Source organism: Oncorhynchus keta, chromosome 12, assembly GCF_023373465.1.
Source record: "Oncorhynchus keta strain PuntledgeMale-10-30-2019 chromosome 12, Oket_V2, whole genome shotgun sequence".
In the NCBI taxonomy this organism is placed as follows: domain Eukaryota; kingdom Metazoa; phylum Chordata; class Actinopteri; order Salmoniformes; family Salmonidae; genus Oncorhynchus; species Oncorhynchus keta.
This window is the reverse complement of record NC_068432.1, coordinates 49,141,460-49,163,118: the sequence shown is the minus strand read 5'-3', so window position 1 is coordinate 49,163,118 and position 21,659 is coordinate 49,141,460. Positions and strand designations below refer to the sequence as shown.

The window sequence follows — 21,659 nt, the reverse complement described above, 5'->3', positions numbered from 1 at the left end:
CTCTCCACCCTCTCCGAGTTGGGCATCTCCGGCGCGGCCCACGCTTGGATTGCGTCCTACCTGACAGGTCGCTCCTACCAGGTGGCGTGGCGAGAATCTGTCTCCTCACCACGCGCTCTCACCACTGGTGTCCCCCAGGGCTCTGTTCTAGGCCCTCTCCTATTCTCGCTATACACCAAGTCACTTGGCTCTGTCATAACCTCACATGGTCTCTCCTATCATTGCTATGCAGACGACACACAATTAATCTTCTCCTTTCCCCCTTCTGATGACCAGGTGGCGAATCGCATCTCTGCATGTCTGGCAGACATATCAGTGTGGATGACGGATCACCACCTCAAGCTGAACATCGGCAAGACGGAGCTGCTCTTCCTCCCGGGGAAGGACTGCCCGTTCCATGATCTCGCCATCACGGTTGACAACTCCATTGTGTCCTCCTCCCAGAGCGCTAAGAACCTTGGCGTGATCCTGGACAACACCCTGTCGTTCTCAACTAACATCAAGGCGGTGGCCCGTTCCTGTAGGTTCATGCTCTACAACATCCGCAGAGTACGACCCTGCCTCACACAGGAAGCGGCGCAGGTCCTAATCCAGGCACTTGTCATCTCCCGTCTGGATTACTGCAACTCGCTGTTGGCTGGGCTCCCTGCCTGTGCCATTAAACCCTACAACTCATCCAGAACGCCGCAGCCCGTCTGGTGTTCAACCTACCCAAGTTCTCTCACGTCATCCCGCTCCTCCACTGGCTTCCAGTTGAAGCTCGCATCCGCTACAAGACCATGGTGCTTGCCTACGGAGCTGTGAGGGGAACGGCACCTCAGTACCTCCAGGCTCTGATCAGGCCCTACACCCAAACAAGGGCACTGCGTTCATCCACCTCTAGCCTGCTCGCCTCCCTACCACTGAGGAAGTACAGTTCCCGCTCAGCCCAGTCAAAACTGTTCGCTGCTCTGGCTCCCCAATGGTGGAACACACTCCCTCACGACGCCAGGACAGCGGAGTCAATCACCACCTTCCGGAGACACCTGAAACCCCACCTCTTTAAGGAATACCTAGGATAGGATAAAGTAATCCTTCTCACCCCCCTTAAAAGATTTAGATGCACTATTGTAAAGTGGCTGTTCCACTGGATGTCATAAGGTGAATGCACCAATTTGTAAGTCGCTCTGGATAAGAGCGTCTGCTAAATGACTTAAATGTAAATGTAAATGTACTACACCTGTTGTATTCAGCATTTCACTGTAAGGTCTACTACACCTGTTGTATTCAGTATTTCAGTGTAAGGTCTTCTCCACCTGTTGTATTTGGCGCATGTGACAAATAAAGACAAATTAGATTTTTTGTGTATATTTTGTATTTGTAATTATTGTGGCTCTCCATTATCTACCCTTCCTGTGATCCAGCAACATTAACTTAAGGCAGTTATATACAATTTAAAAACATTAGCTACAATACATTTCACAACAGATTTCACAAAACATTAAGTGTGCCCTCATGCCACTACTCTACTACTACCACATATTGGGTTCCCAAGTGGCTCAGCAGTCTAAGGCATTGCATCTCAGTGCTAAAGGTGTCACTACAGAAAGTGGTGCAGCAGTCTAAGGCACTGGTTCAAGTCCAGGCTGTATCATAGCTGGCTTTTATTGGCAGTCCCGTGGGGTACATTTGGCCCATTGTTGTTCGGCTTTGGCATGGGTAGGCTGTCATTGTAAAGAGTAATTTGTTCTTAACTGACTTGCCTAGTTAAATATAGGTTAAATAAAACATACAGTATGTGTATTTTGCCAATAAACCCGAAGAAGAATCTTGGTCTCGCGTTACTTTTTCCGTGTGTTCTCGCTGACGCCCAGGCATGAAGGGCTGTGCTTTTCCTATAGTGCTGCTTTTCATGGCAACCAGGCACAATACTGTTGTTTCGTCCTGGCGAGACCGAAAACATTTTGCCGGTGCCGTGTCGGAGACCGACTTCATGGAAACCTGGATGTCTTAACTTGTTACTCATTTGTATTCATTAATTCTAGATAAATAATTATTTGTAAAACTTGTTTTTTCCCGTTAGCTGTCAACTGCAGTGGCACTGTAACGTTAGTTGCCAGCTGTAGCTAACGTTAGCTAACTGAGCGTACGAGGAAAGCAGAGACCGGGTGTGAATAACACTAACAACAGAGGTAGGGTTTTATTTTGAATGCATTTGTGTATGCAGTGTGTGTAGCTATGCCAATAGAAAATCACCGTTACACAACATTTTGTGTTACAAAAACAACAATTGTTGATAGCTAGCTAACTTGGCTTGTTGCTAGCTAGCAATGCTGTCTAATGTCAGAATGACACAGTGCAGTCTGTACAGCCGTATCCTATTAGTCAAGATGGCTAACTATAGCTAGGTTGAGTTTGGTTAAAGAGCAGTTGTCAACCTAGCTAGATAGAAAGCTAAGACCTGATATGACAGTAGCTAGCTACTAGCTTGCTGCAACATTATACAGAGCTGCTAACGTTACACAATGCAGATCTGGTGCTGATTAGAAGATGACAGCTGTCACTCTACCACATCTGTGAGTAGTTTATGTATGGTATTGTACCTATGCAAGTTAGCTAGCTTTTACTGTAGCTAACTGTTTAGAATACCCAGCTAGTCAATGTGATTGCAAGGATAAAAGCGACCAGAATCCACTTTAGTCACCCTGTGCCGTGTATGCCTTGCAAAACAACAATGTGAGTTTTTTCCCCAGCTGATTTTGTTGTCAGGAGCACATGGTCATCTTCTAGTAGATTAGCTACACTTTGAAACAGAGGTGATACAGTATACGGTCATTACACAGTAGGTAGTGTAAAACATAGAACACCGCATTTTCGTCCATCCCATCCTTCCTAAATTCGCCCACCTTTCTCAATCAATGAGAGAAGATTTGAAATAGTCAAGATGGCGGCATCTACTACCTGTCTACTACATTAGCAGATGACATTTTCTCACACTCACTGATAGTTTTCTGCTTACTGAAAGCCTGTCTTCAATGCCAGGATACCTGGGGGAATAGCTGTCAAATTCAAACCTGTCTTTCAAGTCACAGTCATGTCCTTTGTTCTTTAATGTTAGTCATGCACTCTCATATTGTGGTCTTCTGATGACAGAAGACTATTCAGAGAAAAGTGATCAGCTTTCCACAAACCTCTGTCACAGATTCTTTGCTTCATGTGGCCTCAAGGTTAGAGCATTGGTCCAGTAACTGAACGTTTGCTGGTTCAAATACTGGAGCCGACAAGGTGAAAAATAAAAATCTGTTTTAGTGCCCTCTAGCAAGGCACTTAACACTAGTTGCTCCAGGGGTGCCGTCCAATAGTGACCCTGGCTGTGTCCAATAGTGACCCTGGCTGTGTCCAATAGTGACCCTGGCTGTGTCCAATAGTGACCCTGGCTGTGACCAATAGTGACCCTGGCTGTGTCCAATAGTGACCCTGGCTGTGTCCAATAGTGACCCTGGCTGTGTCCAATAGTGACCCTGGCTGTGTCCAATAGTGACCCTGGCTGTGTCCAATAGTGACCCTGGCTGTGTCCAATAGTGACCCTGGCTGTGTCCAATAGTGACCCTGGCTGTGTCCAATAGTGACCCTGGCTGTGTCCAATAGTGACCCTGGCTGTGTCCAATAGTGACCCTGGCTGTGACCAATAGTGACCCTGGCTGTGTCCAATAGTGACCCTGGCTGTGACCAATAGTGACCCTGGCTGTGACCAATAGTGACCCTGGCTGTGTCCAATAGTGACCCTGGCTGTGACCAATAGTGACCCTGGCTGTGACCAATAGTGACCCTGGCTGTGACCAATAGTGACCCTGGCTGTGTCCAATAGTGACCCTGGCTGTGACCAATAGTGACCCTGGCTGTGTCCAATAGTGACCCTGGCTGTGACCAATAGTGACCCTGGCTGTGTCCACTCGGGTGTCTCGGGGAGTTGGAATGCAAAAAAACAAACAAAATAAAAAAAAGTTTTTTTTTATTACACACTTATAAATAAAGGCACCTCTCTAATAACAATAATAATAATAACAATTGTTATCTCAGTTGTTACAGTTGCCACTGGTTTGTTGACAATGAGGAATCATGCCGTTGTTGTCGTGTCATTCGTTTCACCCCATCATGCATTGATTTTAGGCCATTTTGCAGCTGAATTTAACCGTACTGTAGCTTACTGTTGCATCGCGGCTTAGTAACTGTTAGCTAGTCCTAGGGTATGTTGAAATCTGACATAGGGATTGAGTGATAGACATTATTTACTGCTGTATGAGGCAATTCTCGTATGAAAGGCTTGCTTCCCGCTTATGGCTAGAAAGAAGCTTGTTCAGGCCACTGTTCTCTCTGTAATGATTTATGGTGACTTGTTGTACATGCATGCAACCTCCTCCATCTTACAGAGACTGGACTCTTTATCAATCATCCTCACGCTTTATTACAAATGCCAAGTCACTCACCCACCATTGCACCTTTTACCAAATAGTAAGTTGGACCTCAATTTATATACGCAGAAAGCTACATTTGTATGTGTTCATCTACAAAGCTCTTTTGGGTAAACTCCATCTTCATCTCTGTAGTCTGGTCTCCTTCACCACCAGCAGTTACCATACCCGGTCTGCTAGGTGGTTGCTTCTTAAAGTTCCCAGGACATTCACAGTATTAGACAAGACTGCCTTCTCTTCTTGTGCACCAGAGGCATGGAATAGTCTACAATTCATGCTTCATCTAGATATGTCAGTGCCACTGAATTAATTAAAAATATTGTTGTGAGACTGTTACAGAGGAGTTTTTTTTTAGGCTGGATCATGTATTGTATTGTTGTATGTTTTAGTTCTGTAATGTACTGATTGTTGCTGCCTTCTTGGCCAGGTCTCCCTTGAAAAAGAGACTCTGGGTCTCAACGGGCTTTTCCTGGTTAAATAAAGGTTAAATATAATATATAAATAAAACTAACTCCATTAGCTAGTTTCATGAACACCAATTATGCCTGGTTCTAGACATTTATGCCTGGTTCTAGACAATTAGGCCTGGTTCTAGACAATTAGGCCTGGTTCTAGACAACAACAAAGCAAAATGCGTCGCTCCAATTGACAATTTGTATTGAACATACTTTTTAGGACTTAGGCCTAATTAGTGTCTGGGAAACCGGCCCTACGGTCTGTTATTTCAATACTCTGTTTATGACGACCTAAGTGTTATTGCCACCGGTCACCTTACTATTTGCTTTTTATTATTAGTAACATGTAACCTAACCTGCACATTTTGCTCTTGCATATAGTAAATAATCAGAGACCGCCTGACCAGTCTGGAGCTGTAGGTCAACCTGATACTAGACAAAGTGTGAGGCCTCTCCAATTGACATTCATTTTAATAATGATACCCCCCCCTCCCCCATGCCCAATATAGGTCTGTCTGTTGATCCAGATGGTTGGTCAGGTGCTGGTTCAGGGATGTGGCAGAGTCAGCCAGGGAGGGCTAGGTTAGGCCCGACTAGCTATGTCAAGACCTTTACTGTAACGTTGCCTCTTAAAAGACGCTTCCTGTTATTTTTGTCCACTGGAAACCATAAAGGCTCAGTCCTCGGGCTGTGCTCTAGGCAAGCTGCCTGCCTCATGCCTGACTGTTGAGCTGCAAAAGAGAGAAGAGGCTCACTCTCAGACATTAGTCTGCCCCCATAGCTAGCTCTCACTTCACTAATGCTGCATCGTGTTAATGTATTACAGTAAGAGTTCAAGTTCTATGAAGGCTGATGAAACTCTTAATGCACTGTGCTGTGTAATTGTCTGTTGTGATGTTGCTGAGGAATCTCAACACTCTGCGTACATGTACAAGGCAGAGTTGAGCGGCAACGAGTGTGGGTGGACTGAAGCTCCGACTATATCGAGTCACTGTCAGTCGATACTTGAAAAAAAAAAGTCAAATCTTAAACCCTTTCTTTGTACCTATGTTTATCCTGTTTAAAGCTGGGCTCGTATTTGTTTGCTGAAATCCATAGTTTAAAAAATAAACTTGAGTCAAATACAACCACGGACTGTTTCCTAGTTTCTGTTGCTCTTAAATGGCTCTAAGACACAGCGTAATCAATGTAATCTGACAATCAGTTGACGCATGCACTGAGTTGTCATTTTAGAGCGAGGAAAACAAGGAAACGGTCGGTGGTTGTATTTGACTCCGGTATGAAAGTATGGATGCCCCATACCCTCCGCTAGACCAGAGAGAGACTACTGTGCTGGACTCTCATCCAAGCTACTGTGTTGGCCTCTGGGCATTGTAGAGACTGAGGTAACCATTGAAACGTTTGACTTTTATCTGTCTAATGGGAAATTAAGAGACTCTCAAGCTATTGACCAGTTCAAGGGGATGGTTGCAATATTACCCTAGGTGTTGGCAGCACTTGGAAAACAAGTATACTCCAAGACTAACAAAAAGGCAATTAAACTCTTATTAGCCTGCTCTTAGCTTATCAGCAATAATAACATCATTTGACATGCTTTGTTTGCTTACATGATCATGTCTTAGGCCTATTATCAATTTAATCAATAGGCCTGCTGTGGTGTTTTGTGTAGCTTAATGGAGTTCAAAGCTTGTGATCAGAGAGGGGTGTTGTGCTAAGCAGTGTTTGTAAGCAGTAGATTGTAGAACAAGACGTCTGGAAGGTTAGTTGGCTAGACATAGAGGGTTAAAGAAGGGACTGGGTTCAATGGGATAGTGTGTCACACATTCATGGTCATGTGCCTACTGCCCTGCTGCTAGACGAAGCCTTGCCGTGCTGTGGTGTGACACTGAAACAGAATGTATTTAAAATGGACAATCATATTTCCTTACTACTGGTACTTTCCAGCTGCTGACCAGTGACTGCTGCTACCAACTGTAATGTAAATGAATTATTTACAAGTCACAGCCCCATATCGATCAGATCAAGACGAGGGATTCCTTTACCGAAAGGCCTTGACTCCAAGGACATTTCAGTTAAGCTATTTTCATGTCATCTCATGTCCTAAGAAGACTTTCAGACCACTTTAAATCAGATTCAAGTTTCAGTGTTTTAATTAAGGATCCCCCCCCCGCATACTCAAATCTAACTGCCTGTAGCTCAGGACCTGAACCAAGGATATGCATATTATTGATGCCATTTGAAAGGAAACACTTTGAAGTTTGTGGAAATGTGAAACTAATGTAGGAGAATATAACACAATAGATCTGGTAAAAGATAATACCAAGAAAAAACTATTTTTTTTGTAAAAAAAATTGTTATGCCATCTTTGAAATGCAAGTGAAAGGCCATAGTGCATTATTCCAGCCCAGGTGCAATTTAGATTTTGTCCACTAGATGACAGCAGTGTATGTGCAATGTTTTAGACTGGTCCAATGAACTATTGCATTTCTGTTCAAAATGTTGTATCAAGACTGCCCGAATGTGCCTAATTGATTTAATAATACATTTTCAAGTTCATGTGCACTCTCTGTGCACTCTCCTCAAACAATAGCATGGAAATCTTTCACTGTAATATCTACTGTAAATTGGACAGTGCAGTTAGATTAACAAGAATTTAAGCTTTCTGCCAATATCAGATATGTCTATGTCCTAGGAAATGTTCTTGTTACTTACAACCTTATGCTAATCGCATTAGACTACGTTAGCTCAACCTTCCCGCGGGGGACCCACCAATCCTGTAGAGGTTTTAATGTGCTAAGCTTTCGTTCAACACAACTTTCGTCGGGGCATACAGCCAAATACAGTGATAGGCCATAGCTTTTATAGCTGTGGTGTTTAATAATTTTTTATAACCTAATTATACTGTATGAACCAAGGTGTTTTCTTTCTCTTCTTCGGTCCCGTCCCTGACAGCTGCAATAGAGAGAGAAATGCTGCCTTGATTTTGGTATCTATAGCTCGTAGTCTAACCTTTATTAACCAATGTGCTTTCTCTTGCTCCCCTTCATCTGTTCCTGACAGCTGTAATAACTCCACAGTGTAGATAATGATCAGCAGAAATGGTGCCTTGCCAGACCCACGTGATGCTGAAGTGGCAGGAGCATCTGAACAGCTCCTGGGCGGCGGAGGACAGCCAGACGGCCACGCGCCAGGGGGCTGCAGGACTCTACGCCAAACTGCTACACAATAAGGAGGTGGTGGGGGTGGCCCAGCCTGTAATGGTAAAGGGACAGAACGTGCTCAACTCCTATCCTCTTGCATATATTATATAGCCTGAGTTCCAGTCCGTTTGTGTTCTCATGCCAAACCCTCTGTCACTCATTGTCATGACAATAACAGCAATGGAGCAGGCAAGAGCACAGACTGATCTGGGACCAGGCTCAGTATTAGGAAGGTGTTCCCAATGTTTGGTGTACTCGGTGTATATTCAAAATGCTTGAATATAAGTTGCAATTGAAGGGTTTGTTTTTAATTTCAGGACTTGATTGGCCCACGCCTGCCAGACTTCCAGTATGAGTCCAGTGCTGCTGAGGAGCGGGAGGAGTACCTGTCGTCGTTACTCCACAGCCAGCGTTGCCTGGCCCACCGTGTGCTGGCCCGGACCCCCTTTGCCCTGGGCCTGCACCACCGCCTCGTGGTCCTCCAGCGGATATACTACGCCCTCCACAGCAAGTACCACGACCGCTTCCGAGCACCTGCTCCCCCTCAGACCATGACTAGCCAGGACAGCGGGGCCATGGAGCCTGCCTCAGAGCCCTGGCTGCCTGGAGGAGGGTCCAGAGTTAAATCAGGGACGGACGTTCTGATCGAGATGGGCGTACGGACAGGACTGAGTCTCCTCTTCGCCCTGCTGCAGCAGAACTGGCGGTACGCCCGTGAGGACCCCGGAGTGGCGCTGTGTAACGATGTGTTGGCTACCGCTTCCTCTGTCCTAGCCTCCCTGCCCCCTCTCTCTCTGGCCAACGAGAACAAGATCCCAGCGGTGGGGTTGGACTGCCTGGCTCAGGTGGCAGACTTCCTGAAGAAGACGTCTGTGAGCTCTGGGAGTGGAGGGGCAGATCGGGCGGGACGCAGGCTGGCTCTGGAGCTGCTGCTGGGCCTGGCTGTACAGAGGGGCTCCCTGAGATTCCTGCTGGAGTGGGTGGAGGTGGCTCTGGCTGCCTCCTCTTCCTCTATAACTTCCTCCACGGGTTCACAACAGTTACAGTCAGAGGGAGGAGTAGGCTATGACCTCATCTATCAAACACTTCTTCAAATGAGGCAATACTCGGTACGTATGTTCCCTCACCTTGACCTTCTCCTTTCTATTCAGGGTAGGTTTCATCAATAATATGTCCTCTGTCTGTCTAACTCTCCTCTCTATTCAGGGTAGGTGTCATCAATAATATGTCCTCAATCTGTCTAACTCTCCTTTCTATTCAGGGTAGGTTTCATCAATAATAGCAGTGATCATGTTCTGCTATTTATATAGATTATGGGGGCATCCCAAATGGTATAGCGGCTCAGGTAAAAAGACGTGTACTATATAGGGAATAGGGCTCAGGTCAAAAGTAGTGTACTATATAGTGAGTGGGGCTCTGGTCAAAAGTATTGTACTATATAGGGAATAGGGGGCCATTTGGTACCCCTAGAGTCTAATGCTGGGGGGGGGGGGTTCTACTAAGCTAACATATGGAATTATTTTACGATGGTCATACCCAAGGATCATTTAGCGATTTAATTTAGTATTTTAGGACCCCTTTAGGTACAGTGGGGAGAACAAGTATTTGATACACTGCCGATTTTGCAGGTTTTCCAACTTACAAAGCATGTAGAGGTCTGTAATTTTTTATCATAGGTACACTTCAACTGTGAGACGGAATCTAAAACAAAATTCCAGAAAATCACATTGTATGATTTTTAAGTAATTAATTTGCATTTTATTGCATGACATAAGTACTATTAATTATTAATTATTATTATTATTATTATTATTATTATTAAGTATATAATACATACATACAAATACATATGGAATCATGTAGTAACCAAAAAAGTGTTGAAGAAATCTAACAAAAATGTATATAATTTATTCTACAATGTAGAGAATAGTAAAAAAAAAAAAAGGAAACCCCTTGAGTAGTTATGTTCAAACTTTTGACTGGTACTGTGTATAAAAAAAATAAAAATAAAATAAATATATTATAATAATTTGATCAAACATTGAATTTTGGCTTACTGCTATTAACCAATAGAAACGAAATGAATAACAGATTCGTAGATAGAAAGACATAGTCAAAATCAAATCAAAATGATGTTATTTTTGAAATGTCTGTCCTATACCTGAGCGATTATAAGAAAGATCAGTACATTATTTATATACAGTGCATTTGGAAAGTATTCCAAAATGTTTTAAATAAAAAAAAAATCCTCATCAATCTACACACAATAGCCAATAATAAAGCTTAGACAGGTTTTTAGAAATGTTTGCAAACTATAACTATTCAGACCTTTTGCTATAAGACTAAACATTTGGCTCAGGTGGATCCTGTTTACATTGATCATCCTGAAGTTGTTTCTACAACTTGGTTGGAGTCAACCTGTGGTAAATTCAATAGATTGGATATGATTTGGAAAGGTACAGGTCTGTATGTGGTCCCACAGTTGACAGTGCATGTCAGAGCAAAAACCAGGTTGAATTGTCCGTAGAGCTCTGAGACAGGATTGTGTCAAGGCACAGATCTGGGGAAGGGTACCAACTAGAGGTTGACCGATTATGATTTTTCAATACCGATACCGATTATTGGAGGACCAAAAAAGCCGGTACTGATTAATCGGTTGATTTTAAATAAATAAATAATAAAATAAAAAACATTTTTATTTGTAATAATGACAATTACAACAATACTGAATGGACACTTATATTTTAACTTAATATAATACATCAATAAAATCAATTTAGCCTCAAGTAAATAATGAAACGTGTTCAATTTGGTTTAAACAATGCAAAAACAAAGTGTTGGAGAAGAAAGTAAAAGTGCAATATGTGCCATGTAAGAAAGCTAACGTTTAAGTACCTTGCTCAAAACATAAGAACATATGAAAGCTGGTGCTTCCTTTTAACATGAGTCTTCAATATTCCCAGGTAAGATGTTTTAGGTTGTAGTTATTATCGGAATTATAGGACTATTTCCCTCTATGCCATTTGTATCTAATTAACTGTTGACTATTGGATGTTCTTATAGTCACTTTAGTATTGCCAGTGTAACAGTATAGCTTCCGTCCCTCTCCTCGCTCCTCCCTGGGCTCGAACCAGCAACACAACGATAACAGCCACCATCGAAGCAGCGTTACCCATGCAGAGCAAGGGGAACAACTACTAGAAGGCTCAGAGCAAGTGACGTTTGAAACGCTATTAGCGCTCGCTAACTAGCTAGCCATTTCACTTCGGTTACACCAGCCTCATCTTGGGAGTTGATAGGCTTGAAGTCATAAACAGCGCAATGCTTGACGCACAACGAAGAGCTGCTGGCAAAACTCACGAAAGTGCTGTTTGAATGAATGTTTACGCGCCTGCTTCTGCTTACCACCGCTCAGTCAGATACTTGTATGCTTGTATGCTCAGTCAGATTATATGCAACGCAGGACACGCTAGATAATATCTAGTAATATCACCAACCATGTGTAGTTAACTAGTGATTATGATTGATTGTTTTTTATAAGATAAGTTGCTATCTAGCATTAAACTTACCTTGGCTTACTGCATTCGCGTAACAGGCAGTCTCCTTGTGGAGTGCAACGAGAGCGAGACAGGTCGTTATTGCGTTGGACTAGTTAACTGTAAGGTTACAAGATTGGATCCCCCGAGCTGACAAGGTGACAATCTGTCGTTCTGCCCCTGAACAGGCAGTTAACCCACCGTTCCTAGGCCGTCATTGAAAATAAGAATGTGTTCTTAACTGACTTGCCTCGTTAAATAAAGGTATAAAAAAATAAAATGGAAAAGCGGCGCCCAAAAATTGCGATTTCCGATTGTCGGCCCTAATTAATCAGCCATTCCGATTAATCGGTCGACCTCCAGTACCAACACATTCCTGCAGCCTTGAATGTCCCCAAGAACACAGTGTCCTCCATCATTCTTAAATGGATGAATTTTGGATCCACTAAGACTCTTCCTAGAGCTGGCTGTCCGGCCAAACTGAGCAATCGGGAGAGAAGGCCTTGGTCAGGAAGGTGACCAAGAACCTGATGGTCACTATGACAGAGCTCTAGAGTTCCTTTTTAGAGATTGGAGAACCTTCCAGAAGGACAGCCATTTCTGCAGCACTCCACCAATCAGACCTTTATGGTAGAGTGGCCAGACGGAAGCCGTTCCTCAGTAAAAGACATGACAGCCCGCTTGGAGTTTGCCAAAAGGCACCTAAAGGACTCTGACTATGAGAAACAAGATTCTCTGGCAGCATCATGCTGTGGGGATGTTTTTCAGCCGCAGAGACTGGGAGACTAGTCAGGGTCGAGGGAAAGATGAACAGAGCAAAGTATAGAGAGATCCTTGATGAAAACTTGCTCAGGACCTCAGACTGGGGCGACGGTTCACCTTCCAATAGGACAACGACCCTCAGCACACAGCCAAGAAAACGCAGGAGTGGCTTCGGGCCAAGTCTCTGAATGTCCTTGAGTGGCCCAGCATGAGCAAGGATTTGAACCCGATCGAACATCTCCGGTGAAACCTGAAAATAGCTTTGCAGCAACTCTCCCCATCCAATCTGACACAGCTTGAGAGGATCTGCAGAGAAGAATGGGAGAATCTCACCAAATACAGGTGTGCCAAGCTTGTAGCGTCACACCAAAGAAGACTCGAGGCAATAGTCACTGCCAAATGTGCTTCAACAAAGTACTGAGTAAAGGGTCTGAATACTTATGTAAATGTAATATTTGCTTTGTATTTGTAATACATTTGCAAAAACTACCCCATATGCCATTATGGGGAATTATATGTAGATTGTTGAGGGAAAAAACTACTTAATCCATTTAAAAATAGGGATTTAACAAGTGACATCCATAAGGAATCACATCTTTCACCTGGACTCACCTGGTCTGTCTCTGTCATGGAAAGAGCAGGTGTTCTTAATGTTTTGTACACTCAGTGAGTCTATTGTGGAGGGTACTAATGCAGCGAGTGGCAGCATAACATGTCCCCTCGTTGTAAATCATATTTACTTTTTCATTTTACTGTGTATCCTGGCCTGATGCCTGGAGCTAAAAGCCTGGGCCATTCCTCTGTGTGGTGGTGCTGCCTCGTCTGTCTGTGTGTCCACTTGATTTACTAGTCACTTAATCAATAGGAAAGGTTCCACAGAAAGCTTTTATCTTCTGGGTAATGAAGAACTCCACCAGCAACTTTTCAAGTGGATCTCGAAATGTAGATATATATGACAGGGTGGTAATGGCCCAACAGACTGGTATTGAGATGTTATTTCTGTGGTACTGTTTTATGGTCTTCCCAACAGACTGGTATTGAGATATTATTTCTGTGGTTATTGTTTTATGGTCTTCCCAACAGACTGGTATTGAGATATTATTTCTGTGGTACTGTTTTATGGTCTTCCCAACAGACTGGTATTGAGATATTATTCCTGTGGTTATTGTTTTATGGTCTTCCCAACATACTGGTATTGAGATGTTATTGTTTTATGGTCTTCCCAACAGACTGGTATTGAGATGTTATTGTTTTATGGTCTTCCCAACAGACTGGTATTGAGATGTTATTGTTTTATGGTCTTCCCAACAGACTGGTATTGAGATACTATTTCTGTGGTTATTGTTTTATGGTCTTCCCAACAGACTGGTATTGAGATGTTATTGTTTTATGGTCTTCCCAACAGACTGATATTGAGATGTTATTGTTTTATGGTCTTCCCAACAGACTGGTATTGAGATATTATTTCTGTAGTTATTGTTTTATGGTCTTCCCAACAGACTGGTATTGAGATGTTATTGTTTTATGGTCTTCCCAACAGACTGGTATTGAGATGTTATTGTTTTATGGTCTTCCCAACAGACTGGTATTGAGATGTTATTGTTTTATGGTCTTCCTAACAGACTGGTATTGAGATGTTATTGTTTTATGGTCTTCCCAACAGACTGGTATTGAGATATTATTTCTGTGGTTATTGTTTTATGGTCTTCCCAACAGACTGGTATTGAGATTTCTGTATGTGGTATTGTTTTAGTGTGTTTTCTATAATTGGCGGAAGGCTATGAGAAGTGGTAACTGAAGGATGTCAGTTGTGAACTGTTAAGGCTTCTCTTTGTAAAACAGTACCTGTACCTCTTTGTCATTGTCCTTCGAGCCAAATGGGCTCCATTGTCCTGGAACAATAGCCTATAATGTTCTGTAATTGTCCTGGAACAGTACCCTCTAATGTTCTGTTAGTGTCCTGGAACAGTACCCTCTAAAGTTCTGTAATTGTCCTGGAACAGTACACTCTAATGTTCTGTTAGTGTCCTGGAACAGTACCCTCTAATGTTATGTTAGTGTCCTGAAATAGTACCCTCTAATGTTATGTTAGTGTCCTGGAACAGTACCCTCTAATGTTCTGTTAGTGTCCTGGAACAGTACCCTCTAATGTTCTGTTAGTGTCCTGGAACAGTACCCTCTAATGTTCTGTTAGTGTCCTGGAACAGTACCCTCTAATGTTCTGTTAGTGTCCTGGAACAGTACCCTCTAATGTTCTGTTAGTGTCCTGGAACAGTACCCTCTAATGTTCTGTTAGTGTCCTGGAACAGTACCCTCTAATGTTCTGTTCTTATTCCCTTAGGGTTTCCGTGGAGACTCTCTCAATTCTCAGGCCCTGAAGAAGGATGCAGATGGACTCTGCAGTCTCTCCCACGTTGCTCTCTGCCTGTTTGAAGAGGTTGGTTGGACTAAAGCAATTAAGAATATCTGTGTTTTCTAGTTCTGGATCTGCATGATGACTGACAGTGTAAAGCTATGGCAGTATTGTACGGTTCAGTGAACTTCATTCATCCCCTGAGGGCTTATTATTTCTGTCAGTTATACTGTAGGATACGGATCGAAAGACAAACATACAGTAACACTTACTAAATATAATACATCAAGCAAGACAGACGGTTTATCTGTGACTTCTAGTTTAAGATTGACAGATTAAAGACACTGCAGCACTGTATGTAAATGTCCTTCCTTTCCCCATCAGATCTGTAACCTGGCGTCCAACTGCTTGTGTTCGTGCAGCGCGGGCTCGGCCACCCCTGGAGGAGTGGAGAACGATGCCGTCATGGTGTATGTGTGGGGCAGCAACAGCTCTCACCAGCTGGCTGAGGGCACCTTGGAGAAGATCTTACAGCCCAAACTGGCACAGGGCTTCAGCGACGCTCAAATGGTACTCTACAACCCTGTCGAGCCTCTTTCACACTGTAGGGCCAAATAACATCAAGCCGAGCTGTACTGGGCTAGCCTGGCTATGAATCCACCATAGTTACTGGAACTTTGCTGGAAAGGACAATGTGAAAAAGCAAATATTTGAGCCAGCATAGTACGGTTCAGGTGGGCTCTCTAGTGTGAATCGGGCATCTGTCTGACATAATGGACTGCAATCTGTTCTGTCATCTCCGAGTTAAAGTATACACTTACCAAAGCGTATATTAAAAACACAGCTTCATCTGTCTCTTTGATCAGCTCACGGAAACAGGACAATAAGTTGATTACTTGCAGCTAAATGCATTTGAATGAATCAGAAATAATGTCATAAATGTCATGTCCAGTTTGAGATGATTAGTTCTGTTGAATGACATGTTTTCTCTTTCCACTTCCTCTTTCCTCCATTCTAGATTGAAGCGGGACAGTACTGCACGTTCTCTGTGTCCGCGGACGGATCAGTGAAGGCTTGTGGGAAGGGCAGCTATGGCCGGCTGGGTCTGGGGGACTCCAATAACCAGTCCATGCCCAAGAAGCTGGCCCTGGAGCCCCCGAGGAACATGTGTAAGGTAAAAGACTCACCATAACATTGGCCCTGTGCAGTAGATCACCTGTTGGGTGTCGACGAACTCCGGAGATTCAACGTGTAGAATAGTTGGTAAATGTACAGAACATGACTGTGGATGGTCTGTGGTCAGAGGCGATAGGGCACCTGCTGATTTGAACTGTTTGTCGTGCTGTTCTGTTTTGTGCTTTAGGTTTCCTCGTCCAAGGGCTCTGATGGCCACACCCTGGCTGTCACAGGGGAGGGAGAGGTCTTCAGTTGGGGCGACGGAGACTATGGGAAGTTGGGACATGGAAACAGTGCCACTCAGAAATACCCCAAGATAATACAAGGACCTCTGCTGGGCAAAGTAAGCCTGCAATGGAGACTAACCCGTGCTCATTGTGTTTTAGGATGGATGTAGTCTCGCGGTACAAAACGTCACAGCGCGGTCTAGAGGTACAAGACGTCACAGCGTGGTCTAGAGGTACAAGACGTCACAGCGTGGTCTAGAGGTACAAGACGTCACAGCGTGGTCTAGAGGTACAAGACGTCACAGCGTGGTCTAGAGGTACAAGACGTCACAGCGCGGTCTCGAGGTACAAGACGTCACAGCGCGGTCTCGAGGTACAAGACGTCACAGCGCGGTCTCGAGGTACAAGACGTCACAGCGCGGTCTCGAGGTACAAGACGTCACAGCGTGGTCTCGAGGTACAAGACGTCACAGCGCGGTCTAGAGGTACAAGACGTCACAGCGCGGTCTAGAGGTACAAGACGTCACAGCGCGGTCTAGAGGTACAAGACGTCACAGCGCGGTCTAGAGGTACAAGACGTCACAGCGCGGTCTAGAGGTACAAGACGTCACAGCGCGGTCTAGAGGTACAAGACGTCACAGCGCGGTCTAGAGGTACAAGACGTCACAGCGCGGTCTAGAGGTACAAGACGTCACAGCGCGGTCTAGAGGTACAAGACGTCACAGCGCGGTCTAGAGGTACAAGACGTCACAGCGCGGTCTAGAGGTACAAGACGTCACAGCGCGGTCTAGAGGTACAAGACGTCACAGCGCGGTCTAGAGGTACAAGACGTCACAGCGCGGTCTCGCGGTACAAGACGTCACAGCGCGGTCTCGAGGTACAAGACGTCACAGCGCGGTCTCGCGGTACAAGACGTCACAGCGCGGTCTCGCGGTACAAGACGTCACAGCGCGGTCTCGCGGTACAAGACGTCACAGTTCACTGGCCACGATAACAACACCCACCCGTAGCACATGTTCCAGCAGGTATATCTCACTGATCATCCCCAAAGCCAACACCTCATTTGGCCGCCTTTCCTTCCAGTTCTCTGCTGCCAGTGACTGGAACGAATTGCAAAAATCGCTGAAGTTGGAGACTTTTACTTCCCTCACCAACTTTAAACATCAACTATCTGAGCAGCTAACCGATCACTGCAGCTGTACATAGTCCATCTGTAAATAGCCCACCCAATCTACCTACCTCATCCCCATATTGTTTTTATTATTTACTATTCTGATCTTTTGCACACCAGTATTTCTACTTGCACATCATCATCTGCTCATTTTTCACTCCAGTGTTAATCTGCTAAATTGTATTTATTCGCTCCTATGGCCTATTTATTGCCTACCTCCTCATGCATTTTGCACACACTGTATATAGACTTTTCTCTACTGTGTCATTGACTTGTTTGTGTTATTGGCTTGTTTATTGTTTATTCCATGTGTACTGTATTATTGACTGTATGTTTGTTTTACTCCATGTGTAACTCTGTGTTGTCTGTGTCACACTGCTTTGCTTTATCTTGGCCAGGTCGCAATTGCAAATGAGAACTTGTTCTCAACCAGCCTACCTGGTTAAATAAAGGTGAAAAGAAGAAAACTACATCCCACTTTTCATATGATTCGTCAATGTTTTCTACTTTCAGGTTGTGGTGTGTGTCTCTGCTGGCTACAGACATAGTGCTGCTGTAACCAACGATGGAGAGCTGTACACCTGGGGAGAAGGTGACTTCGGCAGACTGGGTAGAGTTCCTGTTCTTTTCATTTCAAACCTTCACTTCAAACGTTGTATGGAATTGACACTGCAAGCCAATTCATATACAGTGGGGCAAAAAAGTATTTAGTCAGCCACCAATTGTGCAAGTTCTCCCACTTAAAAAGATGAGAGGCCTGTAATTTTCATCATAGGTACATTTCAACTATGACAGACAAAATGAGAAGAAAAAAAATCTGAAAATCACATTGTACGATTTTTAATGAATTTATTTGCAAATTATGGTGGAAAATAAACTTTTGTTATTGACCAAATACTTATCTCAATACTTTGTTATATACCCTTTGTTGGAAATGACAGAGGTCAAATGTTTTCTGTAAGTCTTCACAAGGTTTTCACACACTGTTGCTGGTATTTTGGCCCATTCCTCCATGCAGATCTCCTCTAGAGCAGTGATGTTTTGGGGCTGTTGCTGGGCAACACAGACTTTCAACTCCTCCAAAGATTTTCTATGGGGTTGAGATCTGGAGACTGGCTAGACCACTCCAGGACCTTGAAATGCTTCTTACGAAGCCACTCCTTTGTTGCCCGGGCGGTGTGTTTGGGATCATTGTCATGCTGAAAGACCCAGCCACGTTTCATCTTCAATGCCCTTGCTGATGGAAGGTTTTCACTCAAAATCTCACGATACATGGCCCCATTCATTCTTTCCTTTACACGGATCAGTCGTCCTGGTCCCTTTGCAGAAAAACAGCCCCAAAGCATGATGTTTCCACCCCCATGCTTCACAGAGGTATGGTGTTCTTTGGATGCAACTCTTTGTCCTCCAAACACGACGAGTTGCGTTTTTACCAAAAAGTTATATTTTGGTTTCATCTGACCATATGACATTCTCCCAATCTTCTTCTGGATCATCCAAATGCTCTCTAGAAAACTTCAGACGGGCCTGGACATGTACTGGCTTAAGCAGGGGGACACGTCTGGCACTGCAGGATTGGAGTCCCTGGCAGCGTAGTGTGTTACTGATGGTAGACTTTGTTACTTTGGTCCCAGCTCTCTGCAGGTCATTCACTAGGTCCCCTCGTGTGGTTCTGGGATTTTTGCTCACCTTTCTTGTGATCATGTTGACCCCACGGGGTGAGATCTTGCGTGGAGCCCCAGATCGAGGGAGATTACCAGTGGTCTTCTATGTCTTCCGTTTCCTAATAATTGCTCCCACATTTGATTTCTTCAAACCAAGCTGCTTACCTATTGCAGATTCAGTCTTCCCAGCCTGGTGCAGGTCTACAATTTTGTTTCTGGTGTCCTTTGACAGCTCTTTGGTCTTGGCCATAGTGGAGTTTGGAGTGTGACTGTTTGAGGTTGTGGACAGGTGTATTTTATACTGATAACAAGTTCAAACAGGTTCCATTAATACAGGTAACGAGTGGAGGACAGAAGAGCCTCTTAAAGAAGTTGTTACAGGTCTGTGATAGCCAGAAATCTTGTTTGTTTGTAGGTGACCAAATACTTATTTTCCACCATCATTTGCAAATAAATTCATTACAAATCCTACAATGTGATTTTCTGGATTTTTCTAATTTTGTCTGTCATAGTTGAAGTGTACCTACCTATGATGAAAATTACAGGCCTCATCTTTTTAAGTGGGAGAACTTGCACAAATGGTGGCTGACTAAATACTTTTTTGCCCCACTGTATCATCATCAGACAGAGCAACTTTCAGTGATTTCTAGATGTATTTGAAAACTGCTTTAGAAATTTAATGTATGATTATTATTATCAGACAAGTAAAAGTGATGATGGAAAATGACCATCTTTCCCTCTGTCTCTCCAGGCCACAGTCATGACGATCTTTCTCTGTCTCTCCAGGCCACAGTCATGACGATCTTTCTCTGTCTCTCCAGGCCACAGTCATGACGATCTTTCTCTGTCTCTCCAGGCCACAGTGACGGCCACAGTCATGACAATCTTTCTCTGTCTCTCCAGGCCACAGTCACGACAACCTTTCTCTGTCTCTCCAGGCCACAGTGACGGCCACAGTCATGACGATCTTTCTCTGTCTCTCCAGGCCACAGTCATGACAACCTTTCTCTGTCTTTCCAGGCCACAGTGACGGCCACAGTCATGACGATCTTTCTCTGTCTCTCCAGGCCACAGTCATGACAACCTTTCTCTGTCTCTCCAGGCCACAGTTATGACAACCTTTCTCTGTCCCTCCAGGCCACAGTGACGGCCACAGTCATGACGATCTTTCTCTGTCTCTCCAGGCCACAGTCATGACAACCTTTCTCTGTCTCTCCAGGCCACAGTCATGACAACCTTTCTCTGTCCCTCCAGGCCACAGTGACGGCCACAGTCATGACAACCTTTCTCTGTCCCTCCAGGCCACAGTGACGGCCACAGTCATGACAACCTTTCTCTGTCTCTCCAGGCCACAGTGACGGCCACAGTCATGACGATGTTTCTCTGTCTCTCCAGGCCACAGTGACGGCCACAGTCATGACGATCTTTCTCTGTCTCTCCAGGCCACAGTGACGGCCACAGTCATGACGATCTTTCTCTGTCTCTCCAGGCCACAGTGACAGCCACAGTCGTAACGTGCCTACGCTGGTGAAGGATATCAGTGGAGTGGGTCAGGCGGCCTGCGGTAGCTCTCACACCATGGCTGTGGCTCAGGACGGACGCATGGTGTGGTCTTTCGGAGGGGGAGATAATGGTATGATACAGAGATGATAATGTTCTTTGGTGAGGGAGATGACAGTATGATACAGAGATGATAATGTTCTTTGTTGAGGGAGATGACAGTATGATACAGAGATGATAATGTTCTTTGGTGAGGGAGATGACAGTATGATACAGAGATGATAATGTTCTTTGGTGAGGGAGATGACAGTATGATACAGAGATGATAATGTTCTTTGGTGAGGGAGATGACAGTATGATACAGAGATGATAATGTTCTTTGGTGAGGGAGATGACAGTATGATACAGAGATGATAATGTTCTTTGTTGAGGGAGATGACAGTATGATACAGAGATGATAATGTTCTTTGGTGAGGGAGATGACAGTATGATACAGAGATGATAATGTTCTTTGGTGAGGGAGATGACAGTATGATACAGAGATGATAATGTTCTTTGGTGAGGGAGATGACAGTATGATACAGAGATGATAATGTTCTTTGGTGAGGGAGATGACAGTATGATACAGAGATGATAATGTCCTTCTGAGGGGGAGATGACGGTATGATACAGAGATGATAATGTTCTTTGGTGAGGGAGATGACAGTATGATACAGAGATGATAATGTTCTTTGGTGAGGGAGATGACAGTATGATACAGAGATGATAATGTTCTTTGGTGAGGGAGATGACAGTATGATACAGAGATGATAATGTTCTTTGGTGAGGGAGATGACAGTATGATACAGAGATGATAATGTTCTTTGGTGAGGGAGATGACAGTATGATACAGAGATGATAATGTCCTTCTGAGGGGGAGATAACAGTATGATACAGAGATGATAATGTTCTTTGGTGAGGGAGATGACAGTATGATACAGAGATGATAATGTTCTTCGGTGAGGGAGATAACAGTATGATACAGAGATGATAATGTCCTTCTGAGGGGGAGATAACAGTATGATACAGAGATGATAATGTCCTTCTGAGGGGGAGATAACGGTATGATACAGAGATGATAATGTTCTTTGGAGGGGGAGATAACAGTATGATACAGAGATGATA

The 21,659-nt window shown here is 44.1% G+C and overlaps 1 protein-coding gene across 8 annotated transcripts in view; it reads left to right on the top strand.

Moving 5' to 3' along the window:
- The first annotated feature begins 1,880 nt into the window (after positions 1-1,880).
- Positions 1,881-21,659, top strand: part of LOC118391619 (probable E3 ubiquitin-protein ligase HERC1) — a 136,859-nt gene continuing 117,080 nt past the window's right edge. For all 8 annotated transcript variants that reach the window (XM_052458548.1, XM_052458546.1, XM_052458549.1 and 5 more), the window contains exons 1-9: positions 1,881-2,171; positions 7,967-8,166; positions 8,424-9,215; positions 14,746-14,841; positions 15,142-15,327; positions 15,776-15,931; positions 16,121-16,276; positions 17,845-17,941; positions 20,485-20,628. In XM_052458548.1, coding sequence (XP_052314508.1) covers positions 8,005-8,166; positions 8,424-9,215; positions 14,746-14,841; positions 15,142-15,327; positions 15,776-15,931; positions 16,121-16,276; positions 17,845-17,941; positions 20,485-20,628 — 1,789 coding nt within the window. In that variant the 5' untranslated portion in view covers positions 1,881-2,171; positions 7,967-8,004. The remainder of the gene's footprint in view (positions 2,172-7,966; positions 8,167-8,423; positions 9,216-14,745; positions 14,842-15,141; positions 15,328-15,775; positions 15,932-16,120; positions 16,277-17,844; positions 17,942-20,484; positions 20,629-21,659) is intronic.